General features: G+C 43.5%; 1 protein-coding gene and 1 pseudogene across 1 annotated transcript; both read left to right on the forward strand.

Annotated features, from left to right (window-relative positions):
• The first annotated feature begins 579 nt into the window (after window positions 1-579).
• LOC148930964 (uncharacterized) lies at window positions 580-1429 on the forward strand. Its single transcript, XM_089066668.1, has 2 exons — window positions 580-625; window positions 849-1429. Exons 1-2 carry the CDS (start codon window positions 580-582, stop codon window positions 1427-1429), a joined length of 627 nt encoding a protein of 208 aa, XP_088922794.1.
• An 8161-nt stretch (window positions 1430-9590) lies between these two features.
• LOC148930965 (rust resistance kinase Lr10 pseudogene) lies at window positions 9591-10550 on the forward strand (annotated as a pseudogene).
• The last annotated feature ends 8016 nt before the right edge of the window (window positions 10551-18566 follow it).

Here is an 18566-nt window from a genome sequence, read left to right on the forward strand (position 1 = left end):
CTAACCCACTGAGATATCTAACTATTACAGGTATAGAACCCTAATTGAAGCCCTAACTATTCCAAGATTTCAACCAATCTTGAATTCAAGTCCTTGCCCAATTAGCACCTGAGCACACTCAAGTAGATAGATCAGTAAATCAACACAAGATCCTTTCGGATCTTAGTAGCAACAAACAAATGCAACAAAGACAGAATAGTAAGGATATGGTTCAGGTCACAACAGTGACTACACTAGGCCAAGGACCTCCCCACACGCTTCTACCACAAGTCACACGATGAGAAACCTTTGAATACTATGTCAGAACACCGAATGTAACCCAGACTATCAGAGCACTCCACAATCACCAGCAACTCACAAGGTCCTCTCAAGTACTCACTTCTTGACCACTGCTCTTCACCAGATTCTAACCCTAAGTGAGAATCCTTCGAGCACTCTGTTGGAAACCGAGAAAGTCTCCTAACTCAAGATCTAAACCGATAAGATCCACTAAAACAAGGACCAATCGGTGTAAACCAAAGATCTGAGGAGTTTACCGGCGAAGTCGCCTGAAAACAAGAGAGAGAAAGCAGAGAGAAGATGGAGAGAAAGTTCTGGAGTGTGAGAGGAGAGAGACTGAATTCCAGTAAGTGAGAGGTCGGCCTCTCACTTAACAAACACAACACAGAATCAACGGCCACAAAGCTGGATCCAGGTGAGAGATACACGAGGCAGACATCAGTGCAGTCAAGGTAAGTAATGGGTCAAGCCGGATTGGGCCACCATTACACAAACATTGGGCCACAGCATTTAATCAATTGGGTCAGGCCCAATGCAAGATTAAATACTTAAGGTCCAACTAAAAGTAGACCATCAATATTCAACAGAAGCAAACTGCGTTCCTTCTTCCTGCGGTGCTATTCGCAACATCAGCTACCCTTTCCGCCTCACGAGCGATCCCAACGACTGCGTCCTTTCCGAATTTGAACTCACCTGCGAAAACAACACCACCTCCCTCCACCTAAACTCCCAGAAATACTATGTCAAATCCATCAACTACCAACAATCCACCATCACGCTGATTGATGCTTCCATAAACAATGACACACTCTGCATCCCTTCCACATCTCCTCCTTCTTCCAACTCCATGGATCCTTACTACAATTACTATCCAATTCTACAACAGTCGGTTAACTTAATTATCTGTCCCGATCCATTACATAATTCTTCCCTCTTTGCAGACATCACTCCGCTCTGCGCCTCGTATTCGTCCTCTCCCGGATTTAGATACGTAAAGGTCGGGCGCCTCAAGGCCTCAAAGGTGCCACAAACATGTGAATTGGATCTTATATTGATGACATCGTGGCCGGGATTCGAGTACTCGAAGAAGAATGTGATAAGAGTGTCCCCCACGACATCAACGACGAGCATCCCAAAGAAGTTGAGGTAGAACGTGCTGCGAACCCGGAAGCAACTCCGCCGAGTAAGAAGAAGAAGAAGAAGAAGAGCAAAGCGGCGGCACGAACGCTGAGACCAAGGGAGCAAATCAAAGCGCCTCAGAAGTATGCGAATTACGTCGCCAAGTAGCGATGAATTCAATAGTTAATCTCAGCTTATTTTATGTTTATTTTAGTATGGAATTATTGTTATTATCATTTTTCTCTTGTAATTGAGTCGGGCATTTTATAAGCCTCGTTCGAGTTTTCTTAGTTGGTTCTTTCCCGAACGTTTAGGATAGGTCGAACCAACCCTAGGGTCTTTAGTATAAATAGGGCCTTTCGATCATTGTTGAAGTATTCTATGAAATTCATTTTTATCGGCCCAATTTATTTGTGCATCAAGAAACCCTTCCTTACCGCCGTCGACGAGAATCTCTCTCGCGAACGGTACCCTTATCGCCGGAGGAATACGCCGACCCAAACCTCTTGGGCGCTCGTCGACCCCGGGTCGAGTTTCTTGAGTGTTTTCTGAGACGTTGAGGGAAGAGACCTCTAACAAACTGGTGTCTTTCATTGTGTACTCATCATGGAGATTGTTGAAGAATCGATTCCACCATCGGGCTTGCTCACGGGAGGCAACGCGCAAGAATTATTGGCGGGTCAACCGCTCACCACTCAGGTGGGTAACCGTCGTCGTAATGGCGGCCCTCGCCCTCCTCTGCGCGATGAACCGGAATCGAGCGTACAACCAAAGGATACAGGGGGTTCAGACGATCCACTAACCCGAGGTTTTGAGAAAATTATGTCCAGATTCGATAAATTGGAATTCCAATTGGAGTCTACTGATCGACGCGTGGATAATCTGGAAGGACCGATACTGCCCGATCCAGACCCTCCCTATTACTCTGAGGATGCCGAATTGGACGGGTATCGTGATCGACTTGACTTCTCGGCTGACGATGGACCGGTCCCCCGGTTTTTCAACCACGGCCAGCGTGCTCGTGGTGGGGACCCCCGCCAACGACGAGGGATGCAGCGTGACAGAATCCGGCGCGAGGGTCGCCGCCCATATCAGCCATCGCCCCCCATCCCTCGCCGCGATCGTCGCTACCCAACACAAAGAACAAACTGGGATAGACCGAACGGTCGTTATCCCCCCGATCTTGACCGCGGTTTTCACGGCTATCGCCAGCCCACGTCTTGGGATTCTCCCCTGACCCGACCCACTTATCAACCGGGCAGAGGAGACCGACCTAAAGATCTCAACATGAAGGCGCCTCGTTTTGATGGATCGGATGCGTCAAATTGGATTTCACGAGTCGAATATTATTTTGACCATTTGCAAATGCCGGATTCTGAGCGTCTACACTATGTGGTTATGCTATTTCAGCCCCCAGCTGCTGAGTGGATTTTTAATTACCGGGACAATAACCCATATGTGACGTGGCTCGAGTTTTTAGAAGACGTTCGCCACAGGTTTGATCCACAAAGTTTTCGGAATAGCATCGGGCCACTTTCCAAGCTTGTTCAAACAGGATCCGTCGCCGAATACCATGAGGCCTTTGAACGTTACCTCAATCGGGTTCAAGGCTTATCCGAGGAGGCACTAATACCAATTTTTATTACAGGTCTTAAAGAGCCCATCCAGGAGAAAGTGGAGTTACAACAACCGGTATCTCTGGCCGAGGCAATGGCATTAGCATTGAGACTTGCGGCTTCCCGCGAGGAACGGCACCCCCAGTCGAACCGCAGCAAATGGGGCAGCCGCGAATCGCGATACACTGCTGCCCCCCAGAACACGCCTGCTGGGCAGTCCGGTCTGCCTCCCAAGGATGCCACTAAGCCCAGCTTCAAACCAATTCGAGTTTCAAACGCGGAGAAGGCTGATCGCTCACGGAAAGGGCTATGCTATCACTGTCCGGAGAAATGGGTACCTGGGCACGTTTGCAAGCAGAAAATGTTATCATATATCGGCGAGGACGATGACGACCAATCTGATAATTCCGATTTTCACGAGGAGGATGACGCAGTGATCAGGGCCGATTTGTCACACCTCCACACCCTGACTGGTGGCGGCACAGCTCGACCGTTCAATGTTTTTGGCACAATCGGGCGGGCAGACCCCTGTCAGCATCCTCATTGATACGGGTAGTACCCATGATTTCCTTCACCCTAGAGTGGCGGAGCAATTGCAGTTGGCCTTAACTCCTATTCGACCCTTCCGGGTGTATGTAGGCAACGGTGCCTCGTTGGTTTGCTCACATATAGCACGCCGTACCAAACTTTCGGTGCAAGGAGTCGACTTTCTCATAGATCTTCACATCATGGAAGTGCACGGCCCGGATATTGTGTTGGGAATGGCGTGGTTGGAATCACTAGGCAAAATTTCCGCTGATTTTGTAGGAAAAACCTTGGAGTTCTGTCAAAATGGGGTCCGGGTGGCTATACACGGAGTTCAGCCTGCGCCACGCCTCATCTCGTTGCAATCACTAGCTATGCTCACCTCTCATTCGCCGGCTCACGAGTTTTATGAGATCATTCCAGTGGAGTCAGAGGGGGACGCAATTCTGCTGGCAGCAGAGGAGGATTTTCCTCCTACAATTCAACCGGAGGTTCGAACCGTGTTGGAGACATTTAGGCAGGTTTTTACCATGCCAACAGGCATGCCTCCACGCCGGGAGTTTGATCACCGCATTCACCTGCTACCCAATTCTAAGCCGGTCAATGTGCGGCCGTACAGGTATCCATACTTTCAGAAGAATGAAATCGAGCGGCAGGTGCGGGAAATGCTTGATCAGGGAATTATTCAACGCAGTCATAGCCCGTTTTCGTCCCCGGTATTATTAATCAGGAAGAAAGATGGCACTTTCAGATTTTGCATCGACTACAGGGCTCTAAATTTAGCGACAGTGCCCGACCATTTTCCTATTCCGACAGCGGATGAACTCTTTGATGAGCTTGGGCGGGCGAAATTTTTCACGAAATTAGACTTACGGTCGGGCTACCATCAGATACGGATGCATGACGCCGATGTCTTCAAAACGGCTTTTCGAACTCATGACGGGCATTTTGAATTCTTGGTCATGCCCTTCGGCCTTACTAATGCCCCGTCGAGTTTTCAAGCGGCGATGAATGCGATTTTTCAACCGTTGCTAAGGAAATGTGTGATTGTATTCTTCGACGACATACTGGTCTACAGCTCATCCTTAGTAGATCATTGTTCTCACTTGACAGAAGTATTAAACTTGCTCCAAAAAAATCAATTCTTCGTCAAACTTTCCAAGTGCTCCTTCTGCAGCACGACAGTTGAGTATCTGGGGCACCTAGTTTCCGACGGGGTTCTCAAAGCTGATCCTACCAAAATCGAGGCCATGACTACTTGGCCTCCACCGAAGACGGTTAAGCAATTGCGTGGATTTTTGGGATTGACGGGCTATTACCGTCGTTTCGTAGCGAATTACGCCATGATTGCAGCTCCCCTCACGGATCTGCTCAAAAAGGAGGCCTTCGCGTGGTCCCCGGTGGCGGAAGAGGCGTTCACTGCCCTCAAGGGAGCAATGACTACAGCCCCTGTTTTGAGACTTCGGGATTTTGACAAGCCGTTCTGTATTGAGACCGACGCCTCAGATGTTGGCATTGGGGCAGTCCTACTTCAAGATAAACACCCCATTGCGTTTTATAGCAAGAAGTTGGGACCCCGACGTCGGGTGGCCTCGACGTATCACAAGGAATTGTATGCAATCGTGGAGGCGGTGCAGAAATGGAGACAATATCTCCTCGGCCGGGATTTCATTATTCGTTGTGATCAGAAGAGTCTAAAGGATCTCCTGCAGCAGGTGGTGCAGACCCCAGATCAACATCTTTATGTGAGGAAATTGATGGGGTATCGATTCACGATCGAGTACAAAAAGGGGAGCACCAACAAGGTCGCGGATGCCTTGTCCCGCCGTGAGGATAGTGGGGACTCCTCATGCACTGGCGAGCCCCAAGAGCTGACCGGTACAGGTGATCAACCCCTGGAGCAGTGGCCATCGGATGGGCCAACATTTCTGGCTGCCATCGGCCATCCGGTTCCCAAAATTATGGAGCTCTTGCGTGCGGAGACAACGAGCTTGCCTGACCTCTGTGCGCTGGTCGCCCAAATTAAGGCTGGCACTGCACCAGCCCATCTGTCATTCGTTGACGACCTTGTTTATTTCAAGCGTCGAATACTCCTCAGCGCCAATTCTCGGCTTAAACAGACTCTATTGTCAGAGCACCACTGCACGCCTATGGCTGGGCATCCTGGGCATGAGCGCACCTTTCGTCTGCTTTCTGCCGGATTTTATTGGCCAAATATGCGCAAGGAAGTAAAGAAGTTTGTGGATTCCTGTGCAGTGTGTCAGTCTACTAAGTATTCTACCCAAAAACCGGCAGGTTTGCTGCAGCCATTACCTATTCCATCGCAAGTGTGGGAAGATGTGTCCATGGACTTCATTACCGGCCTGCCTCCGTCACGAGGATATACCACGGTTATGGTAGTAGTTGACCGTCTCTCCAAGTACGCGCATTTTGCACCTCTCCCTACCAAGTTTGATGCCTTACGGGTGGCGAACCTTTTTATTAATACTGTGGTCAGACATCATGGCTTCCCGAAGACTTTGGTCTCTGACCGGGACTCGGTTTTCTTAAACGCAACTTGGGAAGAAATGCTTCGCCTCAGCGGCACAAAACTTCATTTCTCTACGGCCTATCACCCACAATCCGATGGCCAGACGGAGGTTCGCAACCGGGGACTAGAGCAATATTTAAGAGCTTTCGCCGCGGATAGGCCGTCCAAGTGGTGTAATCTGTTGCCGTGGGCTGAACTTGCCCTTAATTGTTTCCACCATGCCGCGCTCGGAACTTCGCCCTTTAAAGCCCTCTATGGCCGGGAACCACCCTTGCTAGTGGCGTCGCCGCCTTCAGCCGCCACCCCTCCTAAGGTGGCTGACTTAATCCGCCAGCGTGGGGCACTCTTGCGTGAGCTGCGAGATAATCTGGACCGTGCCCAGCAACGCATGAAAGACTCGGCAAATAAACATCGACGACACGTTGAGTTTGAGGAAGGTGATATGGTGTGGCTTAAGCTCCAGCCTTACCGCCAACACTCGGTGGCGAAACCGTTGTCTGCCAAGCTTGCTAGGCGTTATTATGGCCCGTTCGAAGTGGTGCAGCGGGTGGGGCCGGTCGCATATCGTCTGCGTTTGCCGGAGGGAAGCAGAATCCATGACGTTTTTCACGTCAGTCTCCTTCGCGAGTTTGTGGCAGGGGAGGACTTTGTTCCTCATGTAGCATTGCCATCTGACTTTGTGGGAGGTAGACCTGTTGTTTATCCAATTGCTTTTACAGATTCGCAGGTAATGTGGCATGATGGCAAGGCTGTGGAGCATGTTTTGGTGCGTTGGTCGGATGGGACCGACTCGCCGTCGTGGGAGCCGGTGGAAGTGATTCGGAGGCGTTTTCCCAATCTCAACCTTGAGGTCAAGGAGGCTGTTAACCGGGAGGGAGTTGATAAGAGTGTCCCCCACGACATCAACGACGAGCATCCCAAAGAAGTTGAGGTAGAACGTGCTGCGAACCCGGAAGCAACTCCGCCGAGTAAGAAGAAGAAGAAGAAGAGCAAAGCGGCGGCACGAACGCTGAGACCAAGGGAGCAAATCAAAGCGCCTCAGAAGTATGCGAATTACGTCGCCAAGTAGCGATGAATTCAATAGTTAATCTCAGCTTATTTTATGTTTATTTTAGTATGGAATTATTGTTATTATTATTTTTCTCTTGTAATTGAGTCGGGCATTTTATAAGCCTCGTTCGGGTTTTCTTAGTTGGTTCTTTCCCGAACGTTTAGGATAGGTCGAACCAACCCTAGGGTCTTTAGTATAAATAGGGCCTTTCGATCATTGTTGAAGTATTCTATGAAATTCATTTTTATCGGCCCAATTTATTTGTGCATCAAGAAACCCTTCCTTACCGCCGTCGACGAGAATCTCTCTCGCGAACGGTACCCTTATCGCCGGAGGAATACGCCGACCCAAACCTCTTGGGCGCTCGTCGACCCCGGGTCGAGTTTCTTGAGTGTTTTCTGAGACGTTGAGGGAAGAGACCTCTAACAGAATGTTTCATTTGAGGAAATTCAGCAATCTATCTTGTATGGATTTGAACTCTCCTTCTGTTCTGCGTGCATTGAACAAGTCATAATATGGAGTAAGAAACCACGCAAGAATGTTAGTTGAGTTTCATCACTTTCTAATCTTAATTTGCTAATGCTAATGGTTATGATTATGGAAAATATATGCAGGGACACTCTTATATAAGTTAATAGGAGCACGTACACGTAAGGATTCACATTTTGAATACTAACAACTTATAATTATGTTCATAGATCATAACTACCTAGTTTAATGTTTATTATCTATTTATGCAGGAGTTTTCCTAATTCCTCTGGCCATTATAGGTTATTTATATTTATCATTTATCAATTTTCTCAAGATTTATTAATAATGGCTATAAGATTACAAGAGAACTAATTTTGTGAAAGAAATTTCAGTGTTCATAATTGCAGGGGTAAGCCTTCCTGTGACGATCATAATCGGAATTATTGGTCTGTTAGTATTATTCTTATTCACTTCCTTTTGGGGACGAATACAAACCTGTAAGAATCTTTACTTTCTTTTGGGTAGTATTATTTAAATTATGAAATTTGATCCCAGTCTCGTAATGTTTGAAATCGTAAATATAAGTTACAAAGTTCCAGTCTTTCTCAATTGTCCCATTTTGTACGAAATGTGTCTTTTGATAATGGATGTCGTTATTTAATTTTTACGATTTCAAATCTTATGTACTAGACCTTATTGGATTTTGACCAAACTTCGTGATTTAATGACTATTACAAACCATTTTTTTTTAATTTGCAGACTTCTACCATCAAGGGCTGCTATCAGCCAATTACATAATTGTATTCATTGGTAAGTTTTATAAATTTGTGTTGCAGTATTCTTAACTTGCATAAGTCAGCTATTGAAAGAAGATATTAAAATAAGTAAAGATATTAGTGTTACCTGAATAAAATGCAACCAAATTTACTTCTTATAATCTTAGCTCCTTATATATTGTGTTATGTATATCTGCAGTGCTTGTCGTGACATGTCTGGAAATTATAGGTGCGCAATTTAATTAATGTCTCACTACAAACACAATGGATAAAGTTGCTAATTAACTTTGTGTCCTTAAAAATAACTCCAGTTTGTTTAACTGGAGCTCTAAACCCCCTTGTGATTATCATCATCGGATCCGGAGTTGTATTGCTAATCCTCTATAATATTATCCACAACCGTAGAATCATTAATTTCATTTCTCTTAATTACTTATTATAATGATGACAATGACGATGACGATAATGACGATGTTGTGTATCTGTAGTTCTTGGGCACATATATATGGCGCGCTTGGCAACTCAATTTCTATTATCTGGTATGATAATAGAAGTTTCATTTTGTCATTTTGGTCATTCTACTAATACAAATCACAAATTATTTTTATTTAAATTGTAATATAACCTCATATTCCACTAATTTATTTTATTCACGTCTCACTAATTTTTTCATTATTGCATTTCTTAAAATTTGTATCCAAAAAAGGAGACACCAATCATGGACCTACGAATATAATTTGCATTAGTTTTCCAGTCATTTCTAAATATTACTCCTTCCGTTCGTAAAATTTTGTCCATGTTTGACTCGGTGCAGGTTTTAAGAAATGTGAAGAAAAATGAGTGCAAAAAGTTAGTGGAATGTAGACCCCACATTTATATATTATTTTATAATAAAACGAGTTGGTGCACGGTAGGGTCAATTTACCACAAAGGGAAAAAAAAATGGACAACATTTTATGGACGGAGGAGTAATAGTTATAATGAATAAAGGAATCTGTTTCTACTTTTCGCTGTTTAGCACAAGTTTTTTGCCTTTTTGGTCATGTTACTAAATGCATTCTTCGTTCTTTTTCCAGCCATCATCTCTAGTATCATCATCTGGGTGCCAAGAATAATTATTTATCCTTTTATAATCTGGTTTTTGATTTACAAATTCCGAAGAAGGCATTTGTCCTTATATGAGGGAGTAGAGTCATTCCTACAAAGTGACAATAAACTCGCTCCAATTAGGTATTCTTATTCGGACATAAAGAAGATGACTAAGAATTTTGAAGATAAACTAGGCCAAGGGGGCTTCGGTTCTGTTTACAATGGAAAGCTTCGAAGTGGCCATCTTGTAGCAGTCAAATTGCTCGGAAAATCCGGAGCAAATGGGCAAGACTTCATCAATGAAATAGTAACTATTGGGAGGATACATCATGTAAATGTAGTTGAACTTGTTAAATACTGCGCTGAAAGATCCAAGCGTGCCCTTATTTTTGATTTTATGCCAAATGGTTCCCTTGACAAACACATCTTCAACCGAGAAAAATCTTCTCCAATGGATTGGGAAATGAAATTTAAGATTGCAGTTGGAGTGGCTCGAGGGATTAAGTATTTGCACCATGGTTGTGACATCCAGATCTTGCATTTTGACATCAAACTTCACAATATACTTCTTGATGATAATTTCGTTCCAAAAATATCATATTTTGGGCTGGCAAAATTATGTGCCACAAATAAGGAGGCAGTGACATTGACGGCGGCTAGAGGAACCATAGGGTATGTTGCTCCTGAACATATCAATAGAAGTATTGGTAGAGTGTCTTACAAGGCTGATGTGTATAGTTTTGGAATGTTGCTGATGGAAATGGTGAGCTTAAACAAACACTTGACACGAAACAATGATGAATCTAGTAAGTATTTCCCAAACTGGATATACGATCACTTGAGCCAAGGTAGGGACATTGACGTTGGAAATGTTGATGACAATGACGATAGAAAAATTGTTCGGAAGATCACTTTTGTTGCATTATGGTGCATACAAATTGTTGGAAGGAAAGATCCTACACAATCAAATATTGAGGAGATCCTACACAATCAAAATTAAGAGGAAAATTAGTAATTGATTGATATCTTTACCTTGTATAGAATTAGGTCTAGCATTATTATCTTACCTTATGTGAGAATGTTGAAGCCTATATGAGGCGTGTAAATCCTTGTATTTCCTCAACCAATAATGAAATCAATTTCCCAAAACCTATTCTTATCATGGTATCAGAGCAGGTTTTAAACTAGGGCTCAGAATTCTTTTCATCATCGCCCCATACCAATCTCAGCCAAACAACAAAGAACGAGTGAGCAAACCATACCAAATCAGTATCCAAAATGTCAGACGACGAAAAACCGACAGAATCATCAAACAGCAAGATACGAGCAAGCAAGAATGTAACAGTTGCATTCAAACTCAACGGAGGAAATTACCCACTATGGTCGCGCTTGATGAAAGTCGCGATAGGGAGTAGGGGAGGCTACTCTCATATAACCGGAAAACCGGCACCGCCGCTGCCGGGAAGCAAGGAGTACGATGACTGGGAGGAGACGGATCTAATCGTCTTCTCGTGGATTGTGGATAATATTGAAACAGATATCATTGCGGACTTCGCTCATCATCAGTCAGCCAAGGCAATCTGGGATAGCCTAGCCACCACATACGAGAGTGAGGCTGATCTCTATCTCGTGTACGACCTGGAGGACAAGGCAAACACAATTAAACAGGGGAACATGGATCTGGAGACATATTACAGGAAAATCCATGGGATGTGGATCAATATCGACCGGTGTCAGAAACAACCGGTCGACTGCTGTGAGAAGGGAGTAAACCAGTTCAGAGTCTACTCAAACACCAAGAGATTGCTCCGATTTCTGGCGGGGCTGAATGAAGAGCACGAGGGAGTCCGGCGTGATATCCTAAAGGAGGTATCGCCCCCTCCGGTAGAAACCGCCTATGGGTGGGTTAAAAAGGAGGCCGCCCGACGGCGACTTGGGCCACCGGACCACTCAACTGCCATTACCGGTCACGTTGGAGCCGATTCATCGGCAGGAGGCATCGGCCACGGACTCGCAGCACATGGACAGAGACAAGTTCATCGGAGCGGAACCGCACGGCCAACCGCCGCTACTCAACGCCCGGGAAGCAAGCCGGTGGATAAATCGAAACTTTGGTGCTCCCACTGTGGAATGCAAAAGCACACGCGGGAGACATGCTTTCAACTAGTAGGATATCCCGATTGGTGGGAGGAGAGGCAGACGGCGAGGGGCAAGATGGCCGTCAGCTTCACCGTCGGAAATGAGACGGGAAAACAAAATCCAGACAACCGGGAGATGCCGAATGGGCGAGGGAAACAGAAGGACGCTGGGCCGGAAGCTTCCGGCGGAGGCGGAGGCGTCGGCGCCGGCAACTTTGCCGAGAGGGCACCATGGACCGAGAGAGGGGGAGGCGGCGGAATTGGAGGTAAAGGGTTGGGGATTCACGACCCTAACCCTAACTTCTTTAATACTTCTCCAATTAATCCCCAATTTTTTGATAAATTAGATATTAGACCCCATAATTTGCTGAATGGTCCCTTGACTTATAATGACTTGCATGATGACCCCCAATTTATGAGTTATTGTGAAGAGCCCCCTGATATTTCTAGAACTGCCCAATTTAGTCATATCGACCTTCAAAATCAGTTTGAGACCTTAGACCGAATTTCCGCTGCATATATTGTGAAAAATGGAAATGGGGATGAGAAAAAGGGATGGATCTTTGATTGTGGGGCCACCGACACTATGACCCCAAATAAAAATGATTTTATTAGTTTTAGTAATATTACTAAGACACATATACGGACTGCTAGTGGGGAACTGATCACTGTAGCCGGAACAGGAATTATTGAAATATCCCCGACTTTGAGACTTACAAATTGCCTCTATGTTCCTACCTTGTCCCAGAGATTGATGTCTATAAGTCATGTGACGAAGGAGTTAAATTGTACTTTACTGATGCATCCTAACTTCTGTATTTTACAGGATATTCGGACGAGGAGGATACTTGGGCGTGGCACTGAGAGCCAAGGACTCTACTACGTGGATGAGATAGCTCAACAAGGAAGTGTGATGCTGGCTCACGGGTCCACGAAAAGGGAGATTTGGCTTTGGCACCAACGACTGGGACACCCCTCCCCTGGTTATTTTAGTTTACTTTTTCCTAAACTCTCTATTCCAAAAGATTTTTCTTGTGAGACTTGTGTTTTGGCCAAGAGCCACAGACAATCGTTTAAACCTACAAATACTCGTATGAATTCTATTTTTTCCCTTGTTCATGCTGATGTTTGGGGTCCTGCACCCGTTGTTGGTGGGAATGGTTTTAGGTATTTTGTGATTTTTGTAGACGATTGCACTAGGATGACATGGATATATTTCCTAAAGCACAAATCCGAGGTACTTGATAAATTCATACTTTTCTTTAAACTTATTCAAACCCAATTCCAGACCACCATAAAAACCCTTCGATCTGACAATGGTAGAGAATTTATGAACCAAAAAATGACCGAATTTTTTACTGAAAAAGGCCTGATCCACCAGACTTCTTGCCCATATACACCCGAACAAAATGGGGTATCCGAGAGAAAGAACCGAACCATTCTTGAAATCACCCGAGCCTTGATGATTGAATCCAAAGTCCCAAAATCCTTCTGGCCCGAAGCTGTTGCCACCTCCATTTTTCTTATAAATCGACTCCCTACAAAAATTCTAAACAAAAAAACACCACTTGACCTTTTGACCAAACTCACCAAAATTCCTGAACACTTGAACCTCCAGCCCAGAATCTTTGGATGTACAGTGTATGTCCATATCCCAAAACACGAGAGAACCAAGCTATCACCTTGTGCCACCAAATGCGTCTTTGTGGGTTATGGAATTAATCAAAAAGGGTATAGATGCTATGACCCAAGCACACAAAAAGTAATAACCACAATGAATTGCAATTTTTTAGAAACCGAATTCTTTTACCACACCAACTTTAGTAGCCAGGGGGAGAGTGAGTCAGACAAAACTTTTGACTACCTAAGTTGGTTTGTGCCTCGGTCAAATCTCTCCAACGAGGACTCAACAGAAAAGGTTAGCACGGCCACCGAGCATGTCTCTACCACCGAGTCTTCTCAACCGCCGCCGCCCAATGATCCTCCTCAACCAATATCCGAGGCACCTGAGGTAATTTCTGATCCTCCTCAAGAAAATACTTCCCCTAACCTTGTTCATTCAGAGACTGCTCTAGATGAGAGCACGGGGCGATATATTCGTCCCCCACGGAGTACTCGGGGAATTCCACCAAAAAGATACTCCCCAGAAAAGATAGGAAGAAGGAGTCAGTATGCTATAGCAAATTTTGCACAGGCAAACTTAACCAAGATGGCAAGGGCCTTCGAGACGGCCCTTTATGAGGAGGAAGAAATTCCATATACAGCGGAAGAAGCTTGGCAAAAAAGGCATTGGAGGGATGCAATGCTTGTGGAGATGGATGCATTATTAAAAAATAAAACCTGGGAAGTCAGCAAACTACCCAAAGGAGCAACAACTGTGGGATGCAGATGGGTGTTTACTATCAAGAGAAAACCAGATGGATCTATTGATCGATACAAGGCAAGGTTGGTAGCAAAAGGATACACGCAGACTTACGGTGTTGATTACGCTGAAACCTTCTCACCAGTAGCCAAAATCAACACAGTGAGGGTGTTATTCTCAATTGCAGCTAACCGAGACTGGCCTCTACATCAATTTGATGTAACAAATGCATTCTTACACGGCGAATTGACTAAACCAGTCTACATGGAACCTCCCCCGGGTTTCGAAGGAGATTTTCTTAATGGGGATGTTTGCAAACTCAAGAAGACTTTATATGGTTTGAAGCAATCTCCGAGAGCTTGGTTTGGAAGATTTACTGAAGTGATGAAGAAGTATGAATACCAACAAAGCAACTCAGACCATACCCTATTCCTTAAGAAGAGAAATGGTAAGATTACTTGTCTTATTATTTATGTTGATGATATGATTATTACTGGGGATGATGAAGAGGAGATAAGTCAGTTGAAGAAGAATTTGTTCAAAGAATTCGAAATGAAAGACCTTGGTGCCTTGAAGTACTTCTTAGGCATTGAAGTGATGAGATCGAAACAGGGTATTTTTATCAATCAACGGAAGTATGTGCTTGATATCCTTGCAGAAACAGGAACGATAGATTGTAAACCAGCGGACACTCCAATGGTTCAAAATCACGGATTACAGATCCGTGAAGGGGCTAAGCGAGCTGATCGAAGAAAATATCAAAGATTGGTTGGAAAACTCATTTATCTATCCCACACAAGGCCGGATTTGGCCTATGCCGTGGGGGTGGTAAGCCAGTTCATGCATGCACCACAGGAAGAACATTGGGAGGCTGTTTTGAGAATAATACGATACTTGAAGGGCACACCGGGACATGGAGTGTTATTCAAGAAACATGATCACTTGGAGATACATGGATATACAGATGCGGATTGGGCAGGAAATCTGAATGATCGGAAGTCGACAGCTGGCTACTTCACTTTTGTAGGAGGTAATCTTGTGAGTTGGAGAAGCAAGAAGCAGAAGGTAGTGGCCTTGTCTAGCGCTGAGGCAGAGTTTCGGGGGATCAGAAGTGGATTGACTGAAGTACTATGGCTTAGGAGACTCATGACTGAGCTGGAGCTCAAATCAACCCAACCGTGTCGATTGCTATGTGATAACAAGGCAGCCATTAGTATATCTGAAAATCCAGTTCAACATGATCGAACCAAACATGTGGAAGTAGACAGACACTTTATAAAAGATACAATTGATGCCAGAATCGTGGAGCTACCATACGTTAAGTCAGAAGATCAACTGGCGGACATCTTGACAAAGGCCGTGGGCTCTCAATCTTTTCACGGAGTATTGGACAAGTTAAGCATCGGTAATCCCGTTACTTAACTTGAGGGGGAGTGTTGGAAGGAAAGATCCTACACAATCAAATATTGAGGAGATCCTACACAATCAAAATTAAGAGGAAAATTAGTAATTGATTGATATCTTTACCTTGTATAGAATTAGGTCTAGCATTATTATCTTACCTTATGTGAGAATGTTGAAGCCTATATGAGGCGTGTAAATCCTTGTATTTCCTCAACCAATAATGAAATCAATTTCCCAAAACCTATTCTTATCACAAATGAGTCCAGATAATCGTCCATCAATGAATAAGGTAGTGGATATGTTAGAAGGTGATGTTGAACATAGATCAGATTCCTGATTATCCGTTACAAACAGTGTATATGGATAAAAATGGGGAAGAATGGTGGAATACATATTCATATGATTCCACATCATTGTTGCATGATAACAATGGTAGCTGCACTATTGAGATAATTAGCAATGCTTGAATCGGCCTCTCTTGTACAAGTATATTGCTTTTCGTAATCAGAGTGAATTGCCATGTCATTAATAAGTTATGTACTTTTATGGTCTTGTGAATTGTATTGATGAATTTATTTAATTCATCCCATATAACTTGTGAATAACCAAGCTACAATGTGAGGATTGTTTTGGCATGTTATTGAGCTAGAGAAAGGGGTTCTGAGTTATTTGAAAAGAATTCTCACTAGTAGTGAAGATAACTTGTGTATGTACTGCAGCGCTTGCACAGAGTTGTGTGGATATTACAGGTGCGAACTAAATTATACTTCATACGTCCACGAAAAATAGTTTTATTTCAAAAATAAAAAATTCCTTTCATATTTTACTCACTTTTTCTCCTTACCTTACCTTTTCTACTCCCTCTCATACTTTTTCTCTTTCTCTCGTTTTATTTATCTACTTTTTCTCTCCTCTGAAGTTAATGAACTCGTGTTCACTGGTGCCCTCAATATTAGAATTTGCATCAGTTTTCCATTCATTTCTACGTCATACTACTACAGGTTAAGAGTAAAACTATTTTAGCACAAGTCCTTATCTCAATATGTATTTTGTCTTGTTTTTCCATGTTATCTCTGGCCTCTTCATTGGAATTATCATCTTGACACCAAGGATAATCATTTGTCCTTTGGTATTCTGGTTTTTGATTTACAAATTCCAGAGAAGGCGTTTGTCCTTCTTCGTGGGAGTAAAGTTATTCCTACAAAGTGACAACAGACTCACTCCAAATAAACTAGGCTAGGGAATGCTCCTAAGTGGCAATATTATGGCTGTCAAATTGCTAGGAAAATCTGCAGACAAAGGGAAAGATTTCATCAATGAAATAGCAACTATTGGAAGGATCCATCATGTAAACATTGTCCAGCTTGTTGGATATTGTGCTGAAAGATCCAAGCGTGCCGTAATTTTTGATTTCATGCCAAACGGTTCACTAGACATGTACATCTTCAATCTAAAAAAAGGCCTCTTCATTGGATTGGGATACAAAGTTTATGATTGTAGTTGAAGTGGCTCAAGGGATCAGGTATTTGCACCATGGTTGAGAAAGCCATGTTGATTCAACAGGGGTTGTGTGACGCAATTAGGCAAATTGAACCGAAGGAGAAGACGGAGCTGCAAAAATCAGCCGTGAATAAGCCATGAATGTGCATAAATTCAAAGACAATGACATGAAGTTTTTGTCAATTGAGATGTATGTTGTTCACTGCTGGGGTGCCAAAAATTACAAATAAACATCTGCCCCTCTTGAATGACACTCCCAACTATAGATGGTATGGCATGGCAGGCTTGACAATTATAGCAGGTTCAGAATTTTTGGATGTAGAGCTTATGGTAGTAATGTGTGTGATGTGATTCTTGGGTATCAAGAGGGAGTCAAGGACTACAGACTGTGGTGCACACCAAGAAGTGAAAACAAAAGGTCTTTGATGACAATATCAGGGCAAGGCCAAGAAGAATGGCAAAGCTTCCAGCCAGATTTAGGGACTATGATAAGTCATTTTTTGCCTTTTTTTCATCAACTTTATGCGTTATTTAATCTAATTATTCTACGTTTCCTTTGATATGTTTTGACCTTTACTATAAGTCCATAACTGAAGGCGTTTCTGCCGGCCTGCATGTTTAAATATAGTTGTTCTATATTTTGGATCTTATTATTATCGACACAAAATAGTTATCATAATATTTCACTAATCCCATTCTTATTGATTTTAAGAAGACTCAATAAATGTAGTGCATAATTAGTTGTTGATTCACTAGTTTACATTCAAGCATGATCACAACTCAGAAGAAGCTCATAATCTTCCTCTTTACCTTGATTCTCTCATTCCATTCCTTCTATTGTGCTGATGCAAAGGAATGCAGTCCTTCAGCCTGCGGTGCTATTCGCAATATCAGCAACCCTTTCCGCCTCAAGAGCGACCCACATCCACTGCGGAGATCCCATATTTGAACTCACCTGCGAAAACAATGCCACATTCTTCCATATAGACTCTATCAAATACTATGTCAAAGCAATTAACTACCAAAACTCCACCATCAGGGTGGTTGACGCTTCCATAAACAACGATGACATCTGCTCTTTCCCTATCCATTCCTCGTATTCCGAATTAACTTCTAGTCTATACTACTATCCGAATCCCGTTCTAAACTAGTCACTTAACCTGATTAGCTGCCCCAATCCGTTGAACGATACATCCCTCTTTAAAGACATCACTCAAGATTGCGCCTCTAATTTATCACATACCGGATGTCGTTATGCATATGTTGGACATATCAAGGCCTCAGAAGTACCACATATGTGTGGGGTAGATCTAATAGTCCTAACATCACTTTCTCTATCACTTTGACACTATTGTTGTTTTTCTTTGAGAAGAAACTATTGGATGATCAAACATTCAAGTGCATTGCTTGCTATTGGACTTATAAGTCATTACCATAATTCACATCTTTATATTTGGCTCATTTATTTTTTGCACTCTGTTTGGCCTGCATCATTCAAATTATTATATTTTTAATTTGGATGACTTTGAACTTCCATCATGAGTATAATAATTAGATATTGTAGTGTTTGTTATCATTGCTGAATACAAGCCTGCTACTACCCTTCATATTCATATTGATTTGGAGAAGCTAGACTCAATCAAATATGCAAACTTCACATCCAGCCTTGATCACATCTCATCACTTCATCTTCCTAATCATTTCAT

This window comes from Salvia hispanica, chromosome 3 (assembly GCF_029641045.1).
Source record: "Salvia hispanica isolate PSC_SH4W2 chromosome 3, Shi_PSC_v1, whole genome shotgun sequence".
Classification (NCBI taxonomy): domain Eukaryota; kingdom Viridiplantae; phylum Streptophyta; class Magnoliopsida; order Lamiales; family Lamiaceae; genus Salvia; species Salvia hispanica.

Bases quoted from the DNA above. Each gene is read 5' to 3' on its own strand.
- LOC148930964 (XM_089066668.1), top strand. From the start codon at position 580: ATGGAGAGAAAGTTCTGGAGTGTGAGAGGAGAGAGACTGAATTCCA. The intron at 626-848 runs GTAAGTGAGAGG...AACTAAAAGTAG, and splicing joins AGGAGAGAGACTGAATTCCA to ACCATCAATATTCAACAGAA.